A 26,894-nucleotide genomic window follows, 5' to 3' on the forward strand; every position below is an offset into this window, starting at 1 on the left:
CAAAATTGATCAAAAAGCGAAAGAATAAATGCCACATTTATCTAATATACTTAACCGTTCAGAAGATATGACTAATCACATTGATGCGTAGCTATTAAAAATGCCTACTTAAAATAATAGTTTGATACCAACAATCCGTGTTTGTCCTTCGACTGACGTTTAGGCGCCATCTTGTTATGCTTGCTTGTGTAATAAAGTGGTGGTTGTGACAATTGGACAAAGTGTTTATCTTTAAGGCTCCTAAACACAGTCGGCGGGTTTTTCCGCGCGGGTATATGCCGCCGGCATAATCAGGCCCGGCAGTCGGCATAGTGTGTAGGAGCCTTTAAGCTAAGACCCATATGATGAAAAGCTAAGTACATATTTACTCTTGCCCATCTAGCATATAGAAAGATTCACATCCCGCCACTTAAAAGCAAAAGCACGGATATAATTAACTATTATTATATTTATTTAAAGTACTTAAATTAAAACATAGACGCGAGCACCATATAAACAAGTGAGTAAATGCCACCAATGATAATAGACGGCGAGCATTAATTACCTCTTTGCTGGCTTGCCACCCGGATCGAGTAATGATATTAGTAGCAAACTAACTCGAGCTGTTCCGTTGCTCTCATTATCATAGACCATTTTTCGGGACTAGCTCATAGTCTAAAATTAAACTTTTGAGCTGATCTTTTCAAAAATAACATGCTCAAACAAATTTGGAACAATTTTATACAGTACATATGGTGCTACTTTACTGCTCTAGTGCGGTAATTATCACTATACGTGCCTGAGTCGAAAATTTTAAGTGCCATATACTGTACTGTAAAACGTTGTACGATAAACGTCTGAATACCTATTTCCACTTTTCGCACTTGTATCGTAATGTAGGTACTAATGATTAGTTGGTGACATATTCACTGTTTAGACCTGTAAAAATAACCTGTCAAAAGTAATTTAAATATTTAGAAATTTGAATGGTGCAATCACTCAGAGAAAGTTAAAGTCTAAATTTAACTGATAGATAGTTCAAAGCAAGCATAATTTTGACAAGTTACGTTTATCAGTACTATCATATACCTATCGCAAAGTATTTAAAGATATTATGAGAGCCAGTAATGAAAATCACATTATTTAATACTTAACACTTTTCATAGATTACAAGGCCCAATAACACACTTCGCTCTATTTGCTGAAATGCTCCTCTATCTCTTTCTCTTATATCTCAAACGAAAGTGACGTAAAGTGTCATTCTATGGAACTTGCTAACTATGTAAACAAACCGCCATATTTAAATTGTCAAAGAATGATGAATTTACTTGTGACTTTTGTTTACATAGTTAGCAAGTTCCATAGAATGACACTTTAGAAACATTTCCGATATTACAAATACGAAGTATGTTTCAGCATATAATACCTACCAAAGCCAAATTTACGCAAAAGATGCGTTACTACGTAAGTCTAGTTCGAAAATAATCTAATTTTGGCTACTGTTTTACATTACTTTTAATCTAAAATATAACCGAGTGTATTTAGAATTTGGTGAAAAGCTCACGTTGATATGACTGATTGAATGATATCATTCACAGGATTTCATTCACTCAATGGTATTCATTCTCACTAGGTATATAGATTGTTGTTGGAAGTCAACTTGATCCACTTTTCTATAACAACGTAAATACGAGTAAATGGGCCTTTTTTTGTTGTGCGTCTATTGTAGTGCCTGTGAACGGGTTCCAACGGGCGTTCTACATGACATAAAAGCTCTCCAAAGGGCCTCTGCGTGTTGGATCTATATCCCCACGCAAGACTATCAAAAGTCCGGGATGTATAGGCCCGTGAAATCCAAAATGGGCCTTTATTATTAAGCTTGTGACATGTTGGCTATCTGCAGGACATTGACATTGCCTAGCGACTTTAGGCTACATTTACTATTTGAGAGTTAACAGATGTCAAATTGTATTTTTTAGGCCTCGGTATATTACTTTTTTATCATCAACACACCTTATAAAACAAAGTCCCCCGCCGCGTGTGTGTGTGTGTGTATGTATGTTCGCGATAAACTCAAAAAACCACAGAACGGATTTTCATGCGGTTTTCACCTATCGATAGAGTGTTTCTTGAGGAAGGTTTAAGTGTATAATTTGTTAACCCGTGCGAAGCCGGATGGGGTCACTAGTTTTACATAAGAATAAACGTTAACTTCCAACAAACAATAATGGTCCACAATTCGAATAAAAAAAATCCAAATTTACATGCAACCAATGATGAGATTTAACTCATACTGTCCCTTCCCCGCACTACAAAGATGAAAAGGACAGAAAAACGCATGAGACGACAAACAAGTTTTTAAACATGTCTCTATGAGTTCTAACATGAAATCACAATAGTACTTTAAGCACTTTCTAGATAAATATAACAATTACTAATTTATGTAGGAAAAGTTCGGGAGACTTGAACCTTAGTTATAACCTTAATACCTAGCGGCTTTGCTCGACTTTGCTAGAAAGCTGTAATAATTGGTAAAGTAAAAAGTAAAAAGAAATGTTTTCAGGGTACACGGCGTACTAGGGTAGATGGCGTTAATATTAATAATATTTAACAAGTTAACACATATCAGTGAAAGAATAAGGATCAAAGTCAAATGGCGTTCTAACAGTTTTAATCTTCTGTCGAAAGATGGCAGTAAATTTACAGTGGCTACATAGTTTACTTTGACAATCCGCCTCTATACACTATTCTCTTTGCTAATAGCCCTCGTTCAAGGCAGCCTATTATGTCAGACGGGTAACTACGGAACCCTACACTGCGCGCTGGTCCGTTTTTAGGGTTCCGTACCCAAAGGGTAAAACGGGACCCTATTACTAAGACTTCGCTGTCCGTCCGTCCGTCCGTCCGTCCGTCTGTCACCAGGCTGTATCTCACGAACCGTGATAGCTAGACAGTTGAAATTTTCACAGATGTATTTCTGTTGCCGCTATAACAACAAATACTAAAAACAGAATAAAATAAAGATTTAAATGGGGCTCCCATACAACAAACGTGATTTTTGACCAAAGTTAAGCAACGTCGGGAGTGGTCAGTACTTGGATGGGTGACCGTTTTTTTTTGGTTTTTTTTTTTTTGCATTATGGTACGGAACCCTTCGTGCGCGAGTCCGACTCGCACTTGCCCGGTTTTTTAATCAAATGGTTCCAATATCTCACCTAGTCAAGTCTCCCGCACTCTAAATAGGTACTATACACTGTATACAGTATGGGACCTAACTGGGTAGAAAACATTTAACTAAAATCTTAACCGACGTAATATTATAACTATCAGATTTTCATTTGTAATATCTAAATGGTATAACTTTACTGTCATTCCTATGACCGATATTATAAATTTTAATGCTGGTTTTTGAGGTCTTTATAATTTACAATAATGGGTCAAATGTGAAATAGATAACATACGTATGTAGGTTCCGTAACTTTAGTATTTTACATATACATATTTTGCGTATACCTTAATAGGTTAATATCTGGGAGACCGAGCTTTGCTCGGAAAACATATAATAACTCAAAAATGTGCGTTTTCCCAGAGATAAGGCCTAGCTAGATCGATTTATCGCCCCCGAAAATCCCCATATAGCAAATTTCATTGAAATCGTTGGAGCCGTTTCCGAGATCCCCGAAATATATATATATATATATATACGAACCCGATAAATTAGGGGCAAATTAAATTATTTTGAAATAAAAAATGTGTTAAAAAGTAGAAATTATACCACACTTAAATAGTAAAATTAAAAAAAATAATATATTTCCATTTATTTGATGAATTATAACGAAACTGATACAATATCATATTTTATTATATGTATTTGTAAGTTATCTATTTTGCATTTCACCCTAATATCGGAATGGTACATTTATATTCAGATCATTCAAAAAAAGCTGAAATAAATATTCATCTATTACTGTAAACCTCGTCTCTGTCGCACTGTAATTGCCAGAAAGAGACAAAATGTAATATTATAATAGTCGGACCAAGCTAACTCTGCATGGCATTTGCAATGACAAACTATGGCAATGTCATCATTAATGTCAAATTTCTATGAAAATATGACGTTTATAATGACACTCTTTGTTCAATTCAAGTCAATGCAAACTGACTATATGTGACGTTCCACGGGAAAAGGTACCTTATGGCGGTCGGCGCTTGCGTCACGTAGCACCGCATTAATATTGGAGCGTCGTTAATAATAGCGTAAGTGCAAACCGCCATGATCATTTATAATTTAATAATAATTTAGCCATTTACTTTCAATAGAAAACGATACATCATGCATGATTCACTATAAAAAACATTAATTTAATTTGGCTACAAATATAATGACCACCAAAAAATACTTTGGTACCCTAAATAAAAAAATCATGCTTACCAAAAAAAATACTCAACACCAAAAAAATAAGGCCTAAAAATACAAAAGTACCACCACTTTAATTACGACTGCACTTCAAATTGTATTCAAATACCAAATATATTGAATGATCAGCAAAAATCATTAATGATCACCAAATCTTGAAGACCAAATTAATGCGATATTTTCACCTAAATAAACCACTATGATTACCAAAAAATGTATATATATTACCAAATAAAGTAAACTGATGCCAAAATTACTAGCCCCTCCCGCTCAACCCCCCGTAGCCCGCACCGCATACCTACCTAACCTAATCTACTTTTCTAGTAGCATTTCGTTATGCTACTAGAAAAGTAAGTTAAACTGCTATCAGTTAAGTGGGTTAGGTTAGGTTAGCACTGCGACCCTTACAGAAACGAAATGGTACTAGAAAAGTAGGTTAGGTTAAGTTTCACCTGCTACCCATACAGATACGAAACGCTACTAGAAAAGTGGGTTAGGCTAGGTTTGAACTGCGACACTTACAGAAAAGAAATGCTACTAGAAAAGTGGGTTAGGTTAGGTTTGAACTGCGACCCATACAGAAACGAAATGCTACTAGAAAAGTGGGTTAGGTTAGGTTTGCACTGCGACCCTTACAGAAACAAAATGCTACTAGAAAAGTGGATTAGGTTAGGTTAGAACTGCGACTGTTACAGAAATAAAATTCTACTAGAAAAAGGTGACGAAGTGGTTAATTAATTTAATAGGATAACGATATATTAAATGTTTGCACATTTTTTATTAAAATGTGGTTACACTTTTTGTGATCATTTACTATTTTTGCGTTTACAATGATTATTTTGGAGTCATTTGCTTTAATAGGATAGCAAGATTTAAAAATTTGGTTATCATTTTACATTAAAATGGAGTTCTAATTTTGGTGGTCATTTACTATTTTTGGGTTTACAATGATTATTTTGGTGTCATTTTCTTTAATAGGATAGCAAGATGTAAAAATTTGGTTATCATTTCACATTAAAATGGGGTTTGAATGATTAGTTTGGTGTCATTTCCTTTAAAAGGATAGTAAAATGTAATAAAATTGGTAATCATTTCACATTAAAATGGTGTTATAATTTTGGTGATCATTCATGATTTTAGGGTGGTAAAATAGATTTTTTTGGTATTAAATTTTACTAAATCTGGTGATCAGTTAAATAGCAGCCATTTAATTTACCGCCATAAGGGACCTTTACCTGTGGAATGTCACATTTTTGTTATATTCCATCAGCTTTTGTTAAATGATTTATAAATTCAGTTCCTACCTAAAGATTGAATAGAATAAATATTAATTTGAATACTTATATTAAGAGACCCTATACGGCTATATAAATATTATTTACTCTAACTTTTCTTACTTGAGATGTTCACAAAATCTGATGAGGGGGCCTAGCCAAGGTAACAATCGTTTAAAGAAAAGCATACGAAAACCTACCATTTCTATACGTTATCACAGAATAAATAATAGTACTACGTACAGAAGGTTCACTCTCTAACAAAACGCGTCTATTACGACAGATGTGGCCGCAAGGTGGCGCAAGCGCGAGCAGGCATCCGTTCCGTAGCGGTGCGCGGCAACTACTACTGCTAGACACCAAATTTGTTGTGGGCCGCATGTACTTGTAGCGACGCGGCGAAATCGCGGAGTGAGCCACGCCTGACGTTAATCGTTATTTGCGTTTATCTTGGCGTTTCGTTTCGTTTTCTGCACACAATTGTCATCTTGGCCAGGCATAAAAGCTAGCACTTGTACCAGCTCTCTGGTAATTTACTAAACAGAAAGAGATGGGTGATGTTTGTAACATAAGCTTTTGTTATGCGTAAGAACGACGTACATAATAGTTGAATAAATAAGAAAGAAAATAGGGGAAATACTAAAAATAATCTAAAAAACGTACTATGTTACGTAAAGGGTAATTCTAAGTAACGCGAGTCACTATTTCATTTAATTACTCTTTCCGTAGAATGACCCTAATCACATTGAGTGCCGGGAACCCGCTCGGCGGGTTCTCTGTCGCTTTCCTCCACAAAGCGGGAAAACGCTGGGCTCGGCTACGAGCGTAGCGTTACGAAGAAGTTGTTCTAAGCCAAAACTAGTGTTTACGCATCAAATCCTACACGAATTTAACAAATACTGCATATTTAAATATTAAAAAAAGATCGAACAAGCTAGGCCGTTCTATAAGTAGTTTTATTTACATTGAGTTTATTTTAAAGAAGGTAGAAATGCTACATTAGTTGGTTTGGTTCTAATATTCCTTACAAAAGTTAGATCCTACTAAAACATGCCACAGTAAAAAATAAGATGAATATAATCTAGCAATAGTAGCAATCAGTACAAAAATAAAACTAAAATTCATTTACTTAAAAAAACTCATAATCACAACATATTCATTAAATTACACTTATGAATAAATAATATAAAAATTCGACAAAATACTGAGGCATTCACAAAAACCGTAGAAAAATAAATTAAAATGAATAGGTAACATTATGTTACTAATTTCTTCCACTAGATGTCACCTCTTATGCGATAGCATGTTGTGTTCATTCATTTCAAAATGGACCTTAATTACATGCAACTAGGTCCTTTAAATAACGATATTGTAAAAGTATTTCGACATGCAATCGGGCACAAAACAGCAGAAATATCTAAGCTGGCTAGGTGTGCAAAATAAACTAAATACGACTTTATTGTTAAGAGAATAAGAGCGTGTTTAGATCATTTTGTACATCTTGCCCAGTTAGCTACTTCTCTGGCCGTACGAAATAAAGTACCTACTTAATCGCATACGATTAGGTAATATAGTTCTTGTCCAAGAGAGACGCATTATAATGGTTGCGTCTCTGTTGTACAAAAAATATTAAATTTAAATAACTAGGTATTACTGTTTTCCATACTTGGTACAATGTTTTTTTCAATTGTATGTTTTATTTCATATAAATAATTTTATCATTAGGCTTGTAGGACCAAGGATCAAGAATCTCACGAGAGACCAAAATAGTATTACAGATTGTAGTGCATAATTGTTTTCCATCGTATTTTCTCGGAAACGTTCGTAATTGTCGTGCTACTTCAGTCAACGTCAGTACTTTTTGTACCGAGACTAACTGAAATAGCAAGACACGTTCGTACGTTTCCGTGAAAATACGATGGAAAATAATTATGCACTAAATCTGTAATATCATTTTAGATCCTTCAAAGTTATAGAAACAGAAATTTTGACTACATTTACAGCTTAATAATTTATTAGATATCTTGAAAACTAGTCTTTAAATAAATATTTAGTGATTCCAAAATAAGATGTTTTCGAACAATGCTAATTTATTATAATAAAAATATTTTAAATTTAGACTTTTCAAACAAAAAGTGTCCAGAATTTCCATACAAAATTTATGTTACGTGTCAGTATTGTGACGTTCCATACAAAATCTATGTGAAAAAGCGTCACAAAACTGGCAGACAATTCGGGAGGTAAAAGATACATTTATTCTCAATATGTCGAAATTTAGTTTTCAAGATTCACTATCAGACGGTCTAGCATGACTTCAAGTATGGACTCGCGCGCGAGAACGCAACTTATGCTAGACGCCAGGAACTAGAAAGACCTAAAAATCTTTGCACTAAAATTTACTCAATCAAAATCTTCCTCTCGCCATCCAAAGGTTCACCGAGCCAGCTACTAAAACATTCACTACCATCCCTATTGACCGCTCTATACAAATCTTTAGCGTACTCATTGTCACTACGAGATAAAAATACGTCGGACACCCTAAGTTGGACCGGATCACTTGAGGAAGAGTCTCGGAGGTGCACGAAATTATCATTATGAGATTGTATCACGTTTGAAACTGTATGCTTGGGGTCTTCACTTGATGAAGGGTCTCCGAGTCGCACAAAATTATCACTATGAGATAAATACACGTTTGAATCTCTAAGTAAGGGGTCCTCATCTGATGAAGAGTCTCTGAGGCGCACAAAATTATCATTATGAGACGTAAACACGTCTGAATCTATGTGATGCGCGGGGTCGCTTGAAACTGTGAGTTGCGCGCCTGATGAAGAGTCTCCGAATTGCACAAAATTATCACTATCAGATAGAACCACGTTTGAAACTCTAAAATAGTTTGATGAAGATTCTCTAAGGTGCACTGAGGATGATGGTTGACATAAGTTTTTCATATTGTCCGTGTCGCCACAAGTATCTTTGAGTGCGTCGTGGCTTATTGCTCCTTCCGCTCCTCCTAGAACAGAAAATTAGGGGTTTTATAAGATTGGGCAAAATTGCAAATGTACACGTAAAACGTGGCGTCGTGGTGGTGTGGTTGCTTGTTAAAATGGAGGATGTTACAATATAATAATAAAAATAATAATGGCGGCACCCTAGGTTAGATTTTTTATCATGTGTTTAAGTACCTATACGTATTTTTTATTGTTTTTTATGTGTTTTTGTATTTTACTTTTATATTCATATTATAAATGACCTAACCTAAGAAGAAAAATAAATAAACAAAAATAATAATGCCGAAATAAAAACCAAACAATTCTCTGTCAAGCCATCTCCGTCAGTAGAAAAGAGCGGTAAATTTGAAAAATGTAGGCGCGTAGAGTTATCCTCCCATATATGAATTGGATTTCGCGCTTTTTTTTCACTGACAAACTTGTTTGACCGGCTATACGTGCGTTTATCACGAATAATAAGTTAACAACTCCACGGCCGTTTCCGCCACGGCGACAGCCATCAACTCCGTTGCTGTCTCTGGTGTGCTCGCAAGTGGCTGACGTAGCCGATCTTGTTACCAAAAGTTCGCGAACATTGCGGGCATGTGAGCACACCATTTGTGTAATTATAATGTATTGCCGCAGGTGGTCTGGCTTTTACTTCGTCGCGCTTGGCATCCAGCTCGAAGCGCCGTCGTGATTCAAATCTGTTACGTTAGCATTTATGTTGCCCGCCATTCCGTTCGTATGGCTGCCTGCTGCTCCGATCGCGATGGCTCTATACTATACGACACTTTTTCATGTGCCGCTTAAGCACATTATGTGACTTTATCATGAATATTATCTACAAGACTGTATATATATCTACAAAACTGTAATTAGATCAATCTTGATGTATTGGTGTGAAGCTTGGACGCTGACTCAGAAAGAAGAGAGCAAGCTCTTAGTGGCGGAGAGGAAAATCTGGCGGAAATTTCTTGGGCCTATCAGAGGGGAAGATGGAACTTGGAGGCGAAGAAAAAATAGGGAGCTAGAGGAGCCGGTTGCGATGCCTAATATAATTGGCGAGATCAAAGCCACACGACTCCGCTGGCTTGGTCACCTGGAGAGGATGGGGGAGGAGGGGATCGTGCTGTGAGAAGAGCGTATGTGGGGCACCCGGGGGGAAAACGTCCGTCTGGGCGTCCCAGATATCGCTGGAGTGACGAACCCCAAAAAGACCGGTCCGCCCTCGGAATACCCAACTGGCGTGAAGTGGCGCAGAATAGGGCAGAATGGCGCTCTCTTGTGTCAGAGGCCAAGATCCTCTTTGGGTCACTGAGCCAGTGATGTATGTATGTATGTATGTATCACGAATATTATATTACCTGTCATACGAAGTCCAGCGCGTCGTGCGCCTTGGTCGGGAACTTGCCAAAAGAACGCTTCTTGAGCGAGCGCTCCACTAATTTCTTTATTTCGCTCACTATAAATACGCTCGACGTTAGGCATACTAGGAAGATGATGTCTGAAAAAAGAAGGATTAAGTTTAATTAGTAAAATTATAAAGTTATTAGTGAAATAACACATCACACCAACTATGCTAACGTGAAATGGACAGAGCGAAAGTATTTCGAACTTGTATTTTCAAACAGCTTGGTTAAGGTGACATATGTCATTCCCATACAATTTATAACCTTAAAACGCAAAATCTCGCAAAACTATATTATTATGACATCTGTCATTGTACCCGTGCTATTTAAAAACTACTATAATGCTGTGCAAAGCGACATTAGCGCCGATCACTATAAGGTATCTTTACCCTTGGAACGACACACCTAGTGTACAAAATGACACTTTACTCACCATGTCCAGTAAGCGACTCAGTGAGGAAAACCCTCTGAAGCGGCGGGAAGTACACGACCAGCATCTGCCCCACCAGACTCTAGGTCACAGCCGCGAGGAACATCTTATTTGAGAACAACCCCACTTGGAACCCTTGGAACGACACATCTAGTGTACAAAATGAGTAATTTTACACTTTACTCACCGTGTCCGGTTAGTGACTCGGTGAGGAAAACCCTCTGTAGCGGCGGGAAGTACACGACCAGCATCTGCCCCACCAGACTCAACGTCACAGCCGCGAGGAACATCTTATTTGAGAACAATCCCACTTGGAACACCGACTTTGTTTGGGAGCGGCATGAGAGCGCGTTGAACATGTCAAACAGGACGAAACAGGTGAACGTCATGGTTGTGTCGCGAGGTGTTATCTTGTTGTCTGACATCTGGGGACAATCAAAAACAAATTATTTTTATTTTCAAGCATCTAAAGGGGCATAGAGGGGCGTTATCACTTGAATCCCTCACTCGGCTCGGGATTCTATTTTAGACTTAGACATTAGCAGTTCGCGAATGAAAGATTCAAATGAAGTACTTCATTCCAACACATTAAATAAATATAAAACATTAAATTAGCTTAAAAATAATAGTATATAATATATATACTATCTCTAAATAAACTTAAAATAAAGAGCCTATAAATAAAAAACCGGACAACTGCGAGTCGGGCTCGCCCACCGAGGGTTCCGTACTTTTTAGTATGTTGTTATAGCGGCAACAGAAATACATCTGTGAAAATTTCAACTGCCTAGCTATCACGGTTCATGAGATACAGCCTGGTGACAGACGGACGGACAGCGGAGTCTTACTAATGAGGTCCCGTTTTTACCCTTTGGGTACGGAACCCTAAAAACGTCCCCCAAGTCACTGCCGATGGGCAGTGTGCCCAGAAGGCTGGCAGCATTGCCACGTTGTATGGCAATGCTGATGCGTTGAGCAAACTACTGGGCAGCCCCTTGTGGCATCTATAAGGCAGCACTTCATTAGATGTCACTCTTTCATTCACTAGTTCAGCTCGGATTCATTGAATTCTTTACTTCAGCAGTACAGTTCAAAACCCTTTTCATTGACTTGCTTATTCGCTTAGAAAGTAACAAGGACGCCATGTTAAACCTTCGATTCATAAGTTAATTCATTTGAGTGATTCATATTGAATGAAATGATCTATCAAATTCTTCATTCAACTCATTATTATATCCGCGAATGAGACCTTTTCAGTCCGGTCGCCCCTATGCCTAACTAGGGAACCTGATTTTACCCCTCCTCCCAATGGTAATAAAAAATAAAACGTGTACGTTTGTTGCATTGTTATATTAGGTTAGCTTATTACCCCCGTAAAATACCAGTTTTACCCCCACAGGGGTAATTACCCCCAGGTTAGGAACCACTGATATAGATGGATCTGTTGAGCTACTGAACTATTGCACTAAAAGGCGCGATTCGGGAAATGAATTAGAGATTCACTAAATATGAAATAGTAACGATATGTGACGTTCCACGGCAAAAGGTACCTTATGGCGGCAGGCGCCTACGTCGCATAGCGCCGCAATAATAGTGGAGCGGCGTTAATAATAGCGTAAGCGCCAACCGCCATAAGGCACCTTTTACCGTGGAACGTCACATTTTACTATTTCATATCTATACTCTGTATCTTTAGGTATTTAAATAAAAGTAAACAAAATCTACCCTCAAATGGCTCCTTAAGCCAGTTGAGGGTAGAAGAAAACATTACATGATCAAATAATGTAGGTTAAACTCAGGTCGCTCAGTGACAGATAGGTACAGACGGTTTTGTAATTGGTAGGTTAACCAATAAATGTTACAACTACCCGAAAATGTACAAATTGTTTGTTTACTTTTATTTAAATACCTAAAGATACAGACTATAGCGAATCTCTAATTCATTTCCCGAATCGCGCCGTGAAGTAATTCACAGCGTAGGTACAAAAGATGCAAGCAATATCAATCTTTTCAGTCATACATTTTGCGGAGTCCTACGGCTCGATTCGGAAAATGAATTAGATTTCTACTAGACTTCAACAAGTTACGATACGGATAATTTAAAGATATTTGTAAGATAGATATGTCAAATTTGACGTTTCCGCGATTCTGGAGGTCCTCTTGAATGATTTCGACAAGTGTGTCGCTTAACTTCAAACTCGGGTAAATCCATTCGACCCTCTCAGCAAATCTCTACCCTATTACCTTTTCTTAATACCAAAATCGCATAATCTGACAGATGGATTTACCCGAGTTTGAATTTAAGCGACTCAAGTTATGACTTAGACATCCAAGTCACATCTAGTCGTATTTCTTTTAGAATACCACAGGGAAAGTAACGAATCCAGCCAACTAAGACTATATCGTTAGCAAAAATATAATTCGCGAAATCGCGGAGTGAGTTACATTAGCCTATAGTTACGTTGAAAATATGTATATGCCGGCGAAAAATGTTATTAGCTAGTTTGCGTTCGCTACAGCGACATCTACCGGCACATTGGGTAAACTTTGTTAATTAATGACAGACTTGTTTCCTTTTTAAAATGGCCGAATGTCATTCTGAGATCGGGCATTATGACACCAGTTTTGACTTCTAGGAATTTTTGTGAATGGGTATAGTTAATAGTTAGTCAAAGGACTGTGTCATTTCAATCATAGACAGAGAGAATCATACTATCTTTGTCTTACACTAGTAATAGCAGCAAAAAAAATAAGGATGAGTATAGTTTTCCTAGTTCTTACTGACTGACAAATTGGTTTGACCAACCATAAAAGGAAAATTTACGTGCAATGATACCAAAGCCACAGAATAAATAATAGTACTACCGTTCAGAAAGGAAACTTCTTACAAAACCGAAGTTTGACAGCGACTCAGGGTCGTATCATGCTAACCCTTTCTAATAAATGGCACTATCGCTTTCGACTACTTAGGGTTGTCAAAATTCAAGTGATCTGTGATCATGCACGCAAAAGGACCTCAAGTGGTGCCAACCCTAATAATTGCTCGAAGCAATGTTGAGCCGAACGGAGCCGAGTTTACCCGAAGTCAGGAGTGTCTCCCCACTGTTAGAAACGAGATGAGCCACCCAAGGCTGTATCGTTAGCAAAAATAGATTTATGATATAGGAGGCAAATCCTAACTAACCTATAGTTATGTTGAAAACATGTATATGCCGGTGAAAAATGTCGTTAGCTAGTTTGCGTACGCTACAGCGACATCTACCAGGACATTGGGTAAACCTTGTTCATGATAAAATAAAATGCTTACATTAAAATGTCAAATTGTTTTTAAATTAATTAAATATTATAGGACATTCTTGCGGTAGCAGCGGTGGTGGCCGAGTGGATATGACGGCCGACTTTCAATCCGGAGGTCGCGGGTTCAAATCCTGGCTCGTACCAATGAGTTTTTCGGAACTTATGTACGAAATATCATTTGATATTTACCGCTAGCTTTTCGGTGAAGGAAAACATCGTGAGGAAACCTGCATACATCTGCGAAGAAATTCAAAGGTGTATGTGAAGTCCCCAATCCGCATTGGGCTAGCGTGGGGACTATAGCCCAAGCCCTCTCGCGCATGAGAGGAGCCCTGTGCCCAGCAGTGGGACGTATATAGGCTGAATTATTATTATAATTCTCTTTATTCAATTAGGGTCTTAGGTTAGGGTTTTACAATGTGAGTATAAAAGTAAAATATAAAAACACTTACAAAACATAACAAAAATATATAAACACATTATAAAAAACCTAACCTAGGGTGCCGCCGGCAGCGGGGCTTGGCCCAAGCTGCCGGTGGTCAGGGCCGCAGAGTGAGGAACCGACGTACTATACGCGCTGTGTCCAAAATTACCGCCTTCTGCATCTGACCCTTGATCCAACCACCCAGCGAGAGTCTCTCTAGGTGTTGGTCGAGACTCTTCGCTATGAGACCGTTCGCTGACACAACTATCGGAACAATGATCGTCGAGTCAACATCCCACATGGCGGTAATCTCGTGAGCTAAGTCTAAGTACTTGCTGGACTTGTCCTTCTCGGCCTTCACGAGATTCTCATCATGGGGGATGGTGACGTCGGCGAGCACGGCCCGGCGCTGCGATCGGTCTATCAGCACGATGTCAGGCTTATTGGCGACAATAGTCCTGTCAGTGATGATAGATCGATCCCAATAGAGCGTGGCACGACCATTCTCGAGAACAGGCGCAGGTAAGTACTTGTAGTACGGTACTTCGCGGTCCACAAGGCCGTATAGAAGAGCAAGTTGTTGGTGAATAATGAATTATAATTATTATTAGGACATTCTTACACAGATTAATCAAGTCCCACGGTAAGCACAAGAAGGCTTGTGTTGTGGGTACTCAGACAACGATATATAATTAATATACAGGGTGGCCCATTTAGATCGGTCAGTATGGGAAAATCTGAAACTATAAGACATACGACGATCTCTTCTTAGGAACCATGTCATCGATTTTAGTAACAAGAAACACTGCATTCATACATTAAAAAAAAATTATGTAAATGTATTGAAAAAAAGTTTGGTCATTTCGAAAATTTACAAAAATAAATTAAAGGATATGAAAACAATGCATTTTATTCATTTCAGACATCATGTTTCATAGTAACATTTACTGCTTAAGACCTACACAATCGATATCTAAATAGAAATAATTTTAGTTTTATTTTTCAAAACGTCCGTTCCCGAGCTGAGTACACATTTTTATTAAATGTATAAATGCAGTTTTTCTTGTTACTAAAATCGATGACATGGTTCCTAAGAAGAGATCGTCGTATGTCTTATAGTTTCAGATTTTCCCATACTGACCGATCTAAATGGGCCACCCTGTAAAAATACTTAAATAGATAGAAAACAACCATGACTCAGGAACAAATATCTGTGTCATCAAACAGATAAATGCCCTTAATGGGATTCGAACTCAGGACCATCGGCTTCACAGGCAGGGTCACTACCCACTAGGCCAGACCGGTCGTCAAAAGTCGTGTTTCCTTCTTAAAATTGCTGATGTGACATTGACCAGAATGCCTAATCATTATGAAATGATTAGAATAGAAACCACAGAATAAATAATAGTACTAGGTACAGAAGACACTCTCTAATAAAACGCGTCTGTTACGATCAGGACAGATATGGCTGCTAGGTGGCGACAGCGCCCGCGCGGCTTATGGCTAGCCACCAAAATTGGTGTGGAACGGATGTACTTTTAGCTACCTGTTGCAAAGCGACGAAATCGCAGAGTGAGCCACGCCTGATATTGCTCCGAGCAATTATTAGGGTTGGCACAACTTGAGGTCCCTTAGCGTGCACGACCACAGATAAGATAATTACTTGAATTTTGACAACCCTGAATAGTCAAAAGGATCGTCAGCAAAAATATCATAAAAGTATATAGGGTATATAGAGGTACAAGCCTATACGGAGTTATATATATCTTTGGTTGAAAACTTAAAAACATGTATAATATGCCGGTGAAAAATGTCGTTATCTAGTTTGCGTACGCTACAGCGACATCTACCAGGACATTGGGTAAACCTTGATGATCTCGTGATATACGGAACATTGTTTTGGTTTTATTCCGCCTAAATGCTCACGCATCTCATGCATTAAGGGTCACTTGTACCATTCACTAACCCGGGGTTAACCGGTTAAACCTGGAGTTACCATAGTTACCAGTACAATTTGACACTGAGTTAACGGTTTAACCGGTTAACCCCGGGTTACTGGAATGGTGCAAGTGGGCCTAAATGTCAAATTGTTTCCTTCCTTAAAGTGTTTACAGACGGGCGTACCAGACCGCGACCTTGGTCCGGTCAGCATATCTCTTTCTCGCTCTCATTTATAGCTGCGTCCTTAACGAACATACAGCGGACCACCGCCATCAAACAGACCTCGGACCGGACCAAGGTTGCGGTCCGGTACGCCCGTCTATTAGACTTTTTAAGTCCGAATGTCATAATCTCATAATGATTACGGGTTACGCTCGTAGCGCGTAGCCACGTTTTCGCCGTATGTAGCGCCTAGTCGCTACGAACTGTGTACCCGACTGTCGGGTTCTTGGCCCTGAATATGTTAACGAACATACAGCGGACCACCTTCCACGCCATCAAACAGACCTCGGACCGGACCAAGATTGCGGTTCGGTACGCCCGTCTGTTACACTTTTTAAGATAGACAGATCATTTATTGATAAAAATATAAAAAAAAATTACATGTCATTTTCTTATTCTATAAGTACTATTAATCAGGTACATTTGGTAATATCACAAATTACAATATCATGCAATGCGGATGTTTTCTCCACTTAAAATAATTTATTTAACAATGTAATAAGGTAGAAGTCACTAGTACTTAATATAGGTTAAATTTGAACGGCGAAGATTTTTCTGTATTCAAATTTAATCCTTGTCACTTTGACATAAAGTGCCCATGTCGAATACTAGTGCAGCGTCGAGCACTAGTACTTCTACCTTATGTCCGAATGTAATATTTTTAATTTTGGTGAACGAGTAAATTGTAAAATGAAATCAAAGACATATGTAACTTCGTATAAGACGAATAAAGTCTAAGGAAAAAACGTGCCTCGGAATTCAAGTAAAAGTCATTCTCGATTAGATGCCGCACACACCTTTAGCCTATCCTCGGCTAGATGGCGTGACGACACCGTTTCATATTTAACAATTTTAACACATAGATATCAATGAATGAACATGGATCAAAATGATATAAAAATAATAAAATAATTTATCCATATATATACATTTTTTGATAACTTTATACGTTTTCATTTTGAGTTTTAGTCGTGTGTCGATAGTAGTGCTCCTGGTCGTGACCGTGTTTCGTGTACCCGTAGCCGAATCTCCGTTGCCGTGTTACTCGGCAACGGAGATCCGCTCCGTTTGCTCCGTGTGATTCGGCTACGTGTAATTAAGATACGTAGCTATAGTTCAGTGAAATTAGCTAAAATTACGGCATAATTAATAGAAGACTTTTTTTAATTGGGATATGTACGTTGACGACCGAAGTTATTTTTCATCAACCCTCCCCTCCCCTCCCCCCTCTGCGTCACCCCCCCACACCCCCGCAAAGGGTCCAAAACCCAGTTTTTCTAAATTTTTAAGAAAACCGTTCAAGATACAGAAAAAGGGTGTAGGAACGAAGTGATCCCTATTAAATTTTCTATTAATCTCTTATACACACTATATTGCTATCACTTATAGTTTTTGCGCAATACGTCACGGAAGATGCTATTTTTAGCATTTTCAGTGTTATTTTTCTTCTAATGACTTTTCTCAAATAACACTTACGATATCATCCACGTTTTTAGGGCTCCGTACCTCAAAAGGAAAAAACGGAACCCTTATAAGATCACTCGTGCGTCTGTCTGTCTGTCCGACCATTCCCCCCCCCCCCCACCCCTTTATCTCTAAAAATACTGGGCCTAAAATTTTGAAAAAAATACACAAGATAGTACTTCACCTATAGATAATAGGAAAACCTATTAGAAATGTGCAGTCAAGCGTGAGTCGGACTTATGTACGGAACCCTTGGAACGCGAGTTCAACTCGCACTTGACCGGTTTTTTTTAATTAAGTAAATAGTTATTTAAAATGGGTATTATTTATTGAAAGAGTTTGTGTTTGTGGGACGGTAAGCATGATAAAGACATTGAAAGGAGAGTAAATGCTGGAAATCGTGTGAATGGGGCACTTAACGCTTTTATGAGCAGCCAGAAGCTGTCGCAAAAAGCACGGTTGGCTGTTCATAGAGGGGTGTTGGTGCCTACACTTATGTATGGTAGCGAAAGTTGGGTATGGCAGAAGAGGCATCAGAGCCAAGTGAATGCAGTGGAAATGAGAGCGCTGAGAAGTGTGTGTGGTGTGAGACTGCAAGATAAGATTAGGAACAGTGTGATAAGGGAAAAGTGTGGACTGAATGTAGATGTAGTGACTAAAATTTTCTCTGATCAGATCGGGGAAATCCTGAAGAAAGGCCAGGTCAAGAACACCCTAAATCGGCGAGCGTGTATGAGGAATGTAATTAAAGTGAAGGAAGCGAAAGAGGTATGTCAGGATCATAGCAAGTGGAAATCCGTGGTCTCTGCCTACTCCTCCGGGAAATAGGCGTGATTATATGTATGTAACTATATGTTATTTATTATTAAACTACTTCATTTGACGATGCTATGCCATTTTTTAAATACATCGCCTTCAAATATTTTTAATGTCAGCTAATATCGTTATTAACCACTTGTCTGTATATGAAACGGATCCTGACCGAAATTTATAGGTACAGCACAACCGAGGATGAACCCACGATTTTTGATCACCACACACATCTTCTTCCTTGCGTTGGTTGTCGCTTTTCGGTGAAGGAAAACATCGTGAGGAAACCGGACTAATCCCAGTAAGGCCTAGTTTCCCCTCTGGGTTGGAAGGTCAGATGGCAGTCGCTTTCGTAAAAACTAGTGTCTACGTCAAATCATGGGATTAGTTGCCAGCGGACCCCAGGCTCCCATGAGCCGTGGCAAAATGCCGGGAACAACGCGAAGAAGATGATGAACTTTTCATGTGTGTGGTGGTCAAAAATCGTGGGTTCACCCTCGTTTGTGTTGTATAAAATTCGGTCAGCGGGCGCAGCACGGTTCCAATTTTATCGCCTATCACTATGCGCGTCCCTTTCGCACTTACTTACTTGTTAGAGCGTGACAGGCAGGGTTGGGCAGTATTTCAATTACATGTATTTGAAATACGTATTTGAAATACATTTTAGTATTTTGTATTTGTATTTCAAATACTACCTGGAAAAGTATTTTGTATTTGGTATTTCAAATACTGCACTCACATGTATTTTGTATTTCAAATACTTCAAGCTTTTAAATACATTTCTACAAAATATATTTTATTAAATTCTATGATCCTAAAATGGAACATTTTTTTAAATATAATGTACGACTTGTACGAGCGCAAATAGGTACATTGCGCGAGCTATTCTGCGCAGAACTTTTCGTCAACAGCCAGGGGATAGAGTCATTGTAGTAGTTTCCGTCCATGCTCTAGTTTTCGACCACTTGACAGATTAGCATGTAATATATTAACATTTTTAATTTACTATTTGCGAAATATATGTTTTATATGTAGACAGATATATTGTTTAGCTAAGGATTGAAATCAGTCCAAATTTGTGCAGCAATGTAGGTTTATATTCAAATTTCGTCAAGTGGACGAAAACTAGAGAAGGACGAAAACAAGCGCAATGACCCTATAAGTTTTTAGGAAAGGATATTCGTTAAAAAAAACCAAATGATTAAACAAAAAAAAAGAAAAGTATTTTGTATTTGAAATACATTATTTTAAACACTGTAATTTGTATTTTGTATTTCAAATACCAGTCACCAAAGTAGTTTGTATTTGGTATTTCAAATACTTTTAAAAATGTATTTTGTAATTTGTATTTGAAATACGTGGAAGCCAGTATTTTGCCCAACCCTGGTGACAGGCATGGTGAGGCAACATAGAGGTACAATAATAGAGAGGAAACGGGGGAGGGGCCAAATGACCGAACGAGATACACTTATAGAACTTTCAGTAGGAGTAGCAAGAAAGCGGTACTATTGCTTGTCCTTGTCACAGTCTCACTTTTTGTTTGTTCCCCACCATACATTTAGTATGGGTTATGGTGGGCAACAAATAACCTACCTACCTTCTATGTGAGGCAAGCTATAAAAACGCGACCGTGCGGTCTGTTTCACAGTCAAGTGGTTAATAGTAATGATGTTCGGTGAGCTTAAAAATGTTTGAAGACGATGTATTTTCAAAATGGCATAGCATCATCAAATCAAGGAGTTTAATAATAAATAATACACCATTTTAAAGAACATATTAACTATTTATTTAAATTAAACAAAATTTGGCGATATCGTAAGTATATTTTGAGAAAAGTTATCTTACAAAAGAAAAAAAACGTAAATTCTAAAAAAGTTGCATATATGGTGACAGATTTCACAAAAACTATAAGTGATAGCACTATAGTGTGTATAAGAGATAAATAGCAAATTTACTAAGGATCACTTCGTTCCAACACACTTTTTCTATATCTTGAACGGTTTTCTTAAAAATTTAGAAAAACCGCGTTTCGGGCACTTTGCGGGGGTGTAGGGGGGTGACGCAGAGGGGGGAGGGTTGGGGAGGGTTGATGAAAAATAATTTCGGTCCATAACGTACATATCCCAATTGAAAAAAGTCTTCTATTAATTATGCCAAGTTTTCCATACATTTTTTTCCAGAAGCAACGTACTACTACGTGTACACGGAGATACGTATCTTATTTATACGTAGATCGGATCCAGTCGTGACCGTGACGTTTAGTGTAGATTTTATGCGTGTCATTAATAAGACCCCCGAATGTAATGCAAGGGGCGAGTTTTTAATTTCAGTTTCCATACTTTTACATTTTAAATAAAGTTTTAAGAGTGATCAAAACAATAAGATGCAAATATTATGTTGGAGGCAAAAATAATAGACCAGTACAAATTGTAAAAGATGTATATTAAAAGAATTCGCGTATAATCAACATATAAAAAAATAGGTAAAATTCTAATTTTCATTCACATGACACAGACTATAATTAATCAACTTTTTTTAAATAATCTAACATGTACAGTCAGCGTCTTATAGTTGGTAGTATCCGAAGTAGTCAAATAGTTTGTTATTTTTAAGGACCGTAAACTGAGAGCGAAATCTATTGAAATGACACATGACAACCAGTAACACTAACAACCCTAGTACTTTAATAAATTTTGCTCGCACTTTACGATGCCTAGTTACTTCATATAAAATCTATGACGTTCCGAACTATTTAACTACTTCGGATGCTACCAACTATATGACGCTGACTGTACTGTACTATATATATCAATAAATTGTTTTTAATATAATTACTTTAAATTTAAAAAATATAAAAGACTAGCTAAAATGTACAATACAAAATCAGCATACAACAGTTTGTTCATGTACCCAGTAGTCAGCAGAATCATTAATTAATATCTTACATAATAAAGACCGCAAAAGTGTCTGTCAAAACTCAAAACCTTATTAATAAAATAAATAAGTTTTTGAGACATATTTTTTTAATTTAAAATATTAATGCTAGAGATATTTTTAAAGTAATAAAAATCAGATCGGTATCAATTTGCACAAGGTTAAAATAATTCGCTAATCAAACACTCTTTGTGTTAATATTAAATCAATTCAATATTATTTACAGTCTACAATGCTAAGTATTTAAGTACAGAGCCAATTTAACTTAACATTTTCTTGTTTTGGAACAGAAATACCAACAAGGAAACGTTTTTTGGAAGGAGACAGCTAGGTTTTGCTGTGACTATATTGCCAGCAGTCGAAAAAGTTCTTTCTGAACTTGCAGAAGTCGCTGGTATACATAAGTAGCTTCTTGCAATGTCTGCTGCAACGGCTGGGTACTTGGATGCTCGCAATTTCCACCACTGAAATGGGTCCATGTCGAATCGTATTTCCGGTTCAGCTAAGTATGTATTAAACTGCTCTATGGGATGCATATTAGAATAACTTTTAGTTTTGTAAATATATTCTAAAGCACTTTTATTAAAATTTTCGTCAACTTCCGTACTTTTCTCTCGATTCGAACGTCGTCAACTTTTTTATATTAATAGCACAATTATAGGTAGATAAGTCTCGTAGTGTTCACTAACACTGACTCTCCTAAATAGTGACTAATATAATCCTATGAGTTCGAGTCCAAAACAGCCCCCTCCAAAACCGCAATAAAACTTGAGTAGGTAAGTATTTGTGTCAAATCAAACAAATTAACCGACCACTTCTTGCTTTCCCTTAACTTCACAAACAATAGGAACACATGGTACTTAACAGGCAAAACCCAAAGCTACTTGAAGGTAATCATTATCAATGGCCCGCAAACTATTGTTTGTTATCTTTATCTGCACGTGCAACTATTTCTTAGTGTTTTCACCGACGAAAGACGGTTGTCCAGCCAGTAATAATATTTATGAATAACAAAGTATATTATTATTTCACTTAAAATACTTTTAAATTGTAGCATTGGTCTACCTGTAGCATTTGTTACTAGGGAGTAAATATTAATTAGAGATATTAATATATTTATTTGGATGGACTTTCATATTCATCGACATCGACAAGTAGGTACCTACCTAGTACCTACCTGAGGTGCGATTTTTGATTCTCATCGGGTGGTTTATTTCGTACTAAATAGTCATCGGCTGCATACAAAACCAATCCCACCTCTGGTTTTTTTTGTACAAACTCATAATGGCTGGTTATCAGAGAGCAGAATAATACCAATATGTAATTACTTAAAAAAAACATCTGGAATCAAATCAATGCAAAGACCACGAGTATAACACATAATGCGAAGGGTCCGTTCGACACAAGCTCTCTTTCAACAACCGAGCGGAGCGGAGCCGAAGCCGAGCGGAGCCGAAGCCGAGATTCGCGGGAACGTAGCCGAATCCAGAAACGGATACGTATCTTTGACGTGACCGTGTAGTACGGGATCTTAGCACCGCCGGTGCTAAGGTTACGTAGCTACGGTTCCGCGTGTAACACGTATATCACAAGCCCTAGTCGATAGATGGCAGTAAATTTACAGTGACTACAAAATTTACAATGACAGGACCCCTCTATACTATCCATTCTTTTTGATGAAATCAAGGAGAATAAGGGTGGTATTCCACCTGTCACATTTTTTGTCCTGTGTATTTTGTCTCACATTTTGCTTAATGAGAGATTGAAACGCAATAACATTGGACCAAGATATTGGACAGATATCGTGTAACGAATAGTAATCCAAAAGACTCGAGCCTTTTAGCTCTTTTTTTAGGGCTCGCCTCATCTCTTGACGCCTAAAAGGCTAAATTATTATAATTAGTAAAATAGGTTTTTAGCCTTTTAGGCATCAAGAGATGAGGCGAACCCTAAAAAAGCAAAAAGGCTCGAGTCTTTTGGATCACTAATAACGAATCCAGCCAACTAAGGCTATATCGTTGGCAAAAAAGTATGTTGTTTAAAATATATGACGCAATAACCCCATGTGTAATTACCCAGTTAATCTTAGAGATGTTATCCGCCCTACAGTTATGTATATGGCGGTGAAAAATATCGTTACCTAGTTTACGTACGCTACGGCGACACCTACCGGCACATTGGCAGGCGTGGCTCACTCCGCAATTTCGTCGCTTTGCTACAGGTAGCTGAAAGTACATCCGTTCCACACCAATTTTGGTGGCTAGCCATAAGCCGCGCGTGGCGCTGTCGCCACCTAGCGGGCATATCTGTCCTGATCGTTACAGACGCGTTTTGTTAGAGAGTGAGTCTTCTGTACCTAGTACTATTATTTATTATGTGACTGAACTTTTGCGGCCTCCTAGCCTAGTTGGTAGTGACCCTGCCTATGAAGCAGGAGGTCCCGGGTTCGAATCCTGGTAAGGGCATTTATTTGTGTTCATCACAAATATTTGTTCCTGAGTTATGGATCTTTTCTATGTATATAAGTATATGTATATACATGTGTATATTATATATATCGCCGTCTAGTACCCACAACACAAGCCTTATTGAGCTTACTGTGGGACTAGGCCGATCTGTGTAAAATTGTCCTATAATACATATTTATTTATTTATTTGCTACATGAATATGTCTTTTTATAGACGCAATAATTCGTAATAGCTGTTTCAGCATAGGTTGGAACGTAAGTTTCGCTCCAACCTATGGTTGCCGCCGCCGCCGACGCCAGTCGTGCAATGTCGTGGCCGAGCCGTTAAAGTTTTATGGATATATATCATGATTCTAGTATTATGTACTAGGATCCAACATAATATCATTTCAAATATGTATGCACACACTATGCACTTATAGACCACGACCAGATTTCCATGACCAATCGCCTCCCGGGCGATAACTCGTATATTGGTTAACGGCTATGTATTATGAACGCTCGTGGACGTCAGCTGGCGCTCCGTTGGTGGGTTGAGGAATGGCAGCCACCGAAACAGTAAAAAAATTAAATAAATTTAGTCACGGCCTCCCGTTTGATACTTTGTCAGATAGTTTAGATACAATTGTGAATAAAAAAAATTGTCAGCCGGTTGTATCGTGGTGGAAAAAACGTCAGCTGGTCACATGAATATAGTAGATTTAAAAAAAATGTTTTCCCGCCAAACACTGTCTATGGTAAGTTAAAAATAGTTTTAAAAAGTATATGTGATATCACCTCTTTTGTCTATTGCAAAACTTATCTATACTGCAAAACGTAATTCAAGACCAAAAAAAAGTAAGACAATGTTGCCACTTTTTACTAGCGCGTCTTGTATTTATGTAAAAATAAGTAAATAAAAGTACTTTCTTAAATCGTAGGAGTAAAATTACTAATAAATAAATTATCTTAGCGTGATTATTTATCAAAAGGAATTTACTATTTTACAAACAAATTATTGCTGTGGCAACATTGTCTTACTTTTTTTTGGTCTTGAATGACGTTTTGCAGTATAGTGACCTATGTAAGTAGGCTCACCTCTCTGTTAAACACCCACAAAGTCCCAGCAATGATAATGGCAGCCGATAGTAACACATTAGCAAGGAGAGCTCGGGAGATGATTCTTCGTGTCGTGTCTCTTGGCCGGCGGCGAACTACCTCGTGATCAACCGGTTCTACGCCGAGGGACTGCGCTGGGGGACCTGGGAAAAGAAAAATTAGCTTCGTATAGTCATAGAGAAAACTAGTAGTTTGTGTTACAAGCTTCGAGCAACACGGAAGGGAGGCGGCATTCGCACTATTTCCCCTCTGCCGAGGTACAAGATTAGCGCGTCAATCTAATCTAGCGCGGGTAATAAAACTAGTTGCACTTGGATTTTTCACTAGACTGAGTCCAGACGCGCGCGTGAACACTGCTGCACAAAAATGCCTGTTTGCTCGGTTTTTTGTTATAAAAAGAGGTCGGCGACATCAAATTTACAAAAAGAAAGTGTTACATTTCACATGTTTTTTTACATATCATACGTTTAATTACATTCAAACACTATTACTATATTTTAGTCTCATGTAATTGTTGGATTTATCGATTTTGCTCGCTCAGTACAAATTGCGGATCGGTCGAGCGACAAATCCGACTTCTCATCTCTCAGAATACAATAACAAAATGTGTTAGTGTGCGTGTTGTGACACTTGTCACTCGTCCGTACACAAAAAGAGATCGAGGTTTGCAAAATTTTGTCTTTGACGTGTGTCATTTTCTATGTATTTGTGTCGTCATTACAGATTGGATTTTGTATGTAAGTGTGTGAGAAGTGCGACTGTGTGCACCTTTCCCCCCGCGAAAAATGGCAGAAAGATTTGTACGGTGAGATATCGCTTGGGCCCCTCCCTTCCGATGTGTCGGAAGCCGGTGTTGCTCGAAGGTTACAAGGGATCAAAATGATATATTTCCGTTTTGACCAATTTAGGGATCAAAATGATATATTAACGCCCAAGACGAAATAATTTTGATACCGTGTGACACATACTGCTTTTCACATTATCCTATGAGGGAATTATGATGCTTAAACAGATTATTTAAGCTAAAAAAATTATGTGCAAAAAAATGTAAAAATAGTGCGCTAGAACAGAAAAGTGTTACTTTGATCCCTCCTAGCAGGGAAGAAAAGTGCCACTCTGATCCCACCTAGCAGGGAAGAAAAAGCCCTTTTTCGAATTAGTGATATGAAAAAGTACATAGAGTGCTCACTCCATAGGTACACATCAGTTTTGGTACCAAAACAACTATTATTTTCGTAGTCGACATCTAGCATCGAGTAGCGGAATTATCAGTACTGCTACTTGACAATAGATGTAGCGGCGACCGAAAAGTCTAATACTTAACAATTCAGCTAATATTATAAACGGATTAATCGGAACTCTATTTTCAACTCCTGCTTTTAATATTAGTTTTAAATTGTTGTTCAATACAATTTTCGTGAGTCGCCACACGAGAGACATCTAGTATCGAGTAGCGGTACTGATAATTCCGCCACTCGATGCTAGATATCGACTGCAAAAAAAGGCGTTTTACTCGTTATGGTACCAAAACTGATGTATGGAGTGAGCACTCTATTCTTATTAGGTATATTTCTCTATGGCTTAGTATAGTGATTTAAAACCTTTGTTGTTCGGGATAAAGTTTGTTTACAATAGGGGAGTTTCATCTATCAAAATTAAGTTATGAAAGTATGTTATTGACATAGGGTGGCTAAAAAAAAGTGCATTCCCGTTGCCAGAGAGGTTTTGGGAATATTT

General features: G+C 37.9%; 1 protein-coding gene and 1 long non-coding RNA gene across 2 annotated transcripts in view; both read right to left on the reverse strand.

Annotated features, from left to right (window-relative positions):
* Positions 1 to 3,782: 3,782 nt before the first annotated feature.
* LOC134795743 (uncharacterized) overlaps positions 3,783 to 26,894 on the reverse strand; it is a 147,379-nt gene continuing 124,267 nt past the window's right edge. The window contains exons 2-3 of the long non-coding RNA XR_010144843.1: positions 5,613 to 7,313; positions 3,783 to 4,350 (exon numbers count right to left, since the gene is read on the reverse strand). This is a non-coding gene — a long non-coding RNA (uncharacterized LOC134795743). The remainder of the gene's footprint in view (positions 4,351 to 5,612; positions 7,314 to 26,894) is intronic.
* The window catches only part of LOC134795724 (calcium-transporting ATPase type 2C member 1), a 115,247-nt gene continuing 95,133 nt past the window's right edge, over positions 6,781 to 26,894 (reverse strand). The window contains exons 15-18 of the mRNA XM_063767674.1: positions 25,137 to 25,300; positions 10,687 to 10,924; positions 10,025 to 10,164; positions 6,781 to 8,680 (exon numbers count right to left, since the gene is read on the reverse strand). Of these exons, the coding sequence (XP_063623744.1) occupies positions 10,028 to 10,164; positions 10,687 to 10,924; positions 25,137 to 25,300 (539 nt within the window). The 3' untranslated portion in view covers positions 6,781 to 8,680; positions 10,025 to 10,027. The remainder of the gene's footprint in view (positions 8,681 to 10,024; positions 10,165 to 10,686; positions 10,925 to 25,136; positions 25,301 to 26,894) is intronic.

Source organism: Cydia splendana, chromosome 12 (assembly GCF_910591565.1).
Source record: "Cydia splendana chromosome 12, ilCydSple1.2, whole genome shotgun sequence".
NCBI classification, from domain to species: domain Eukaryota; kingdom Metazoa; phylum Arthropoda; class Insecta; order Lepidoptera; family Tortricidae; genus Cydia; species Cydia splendana.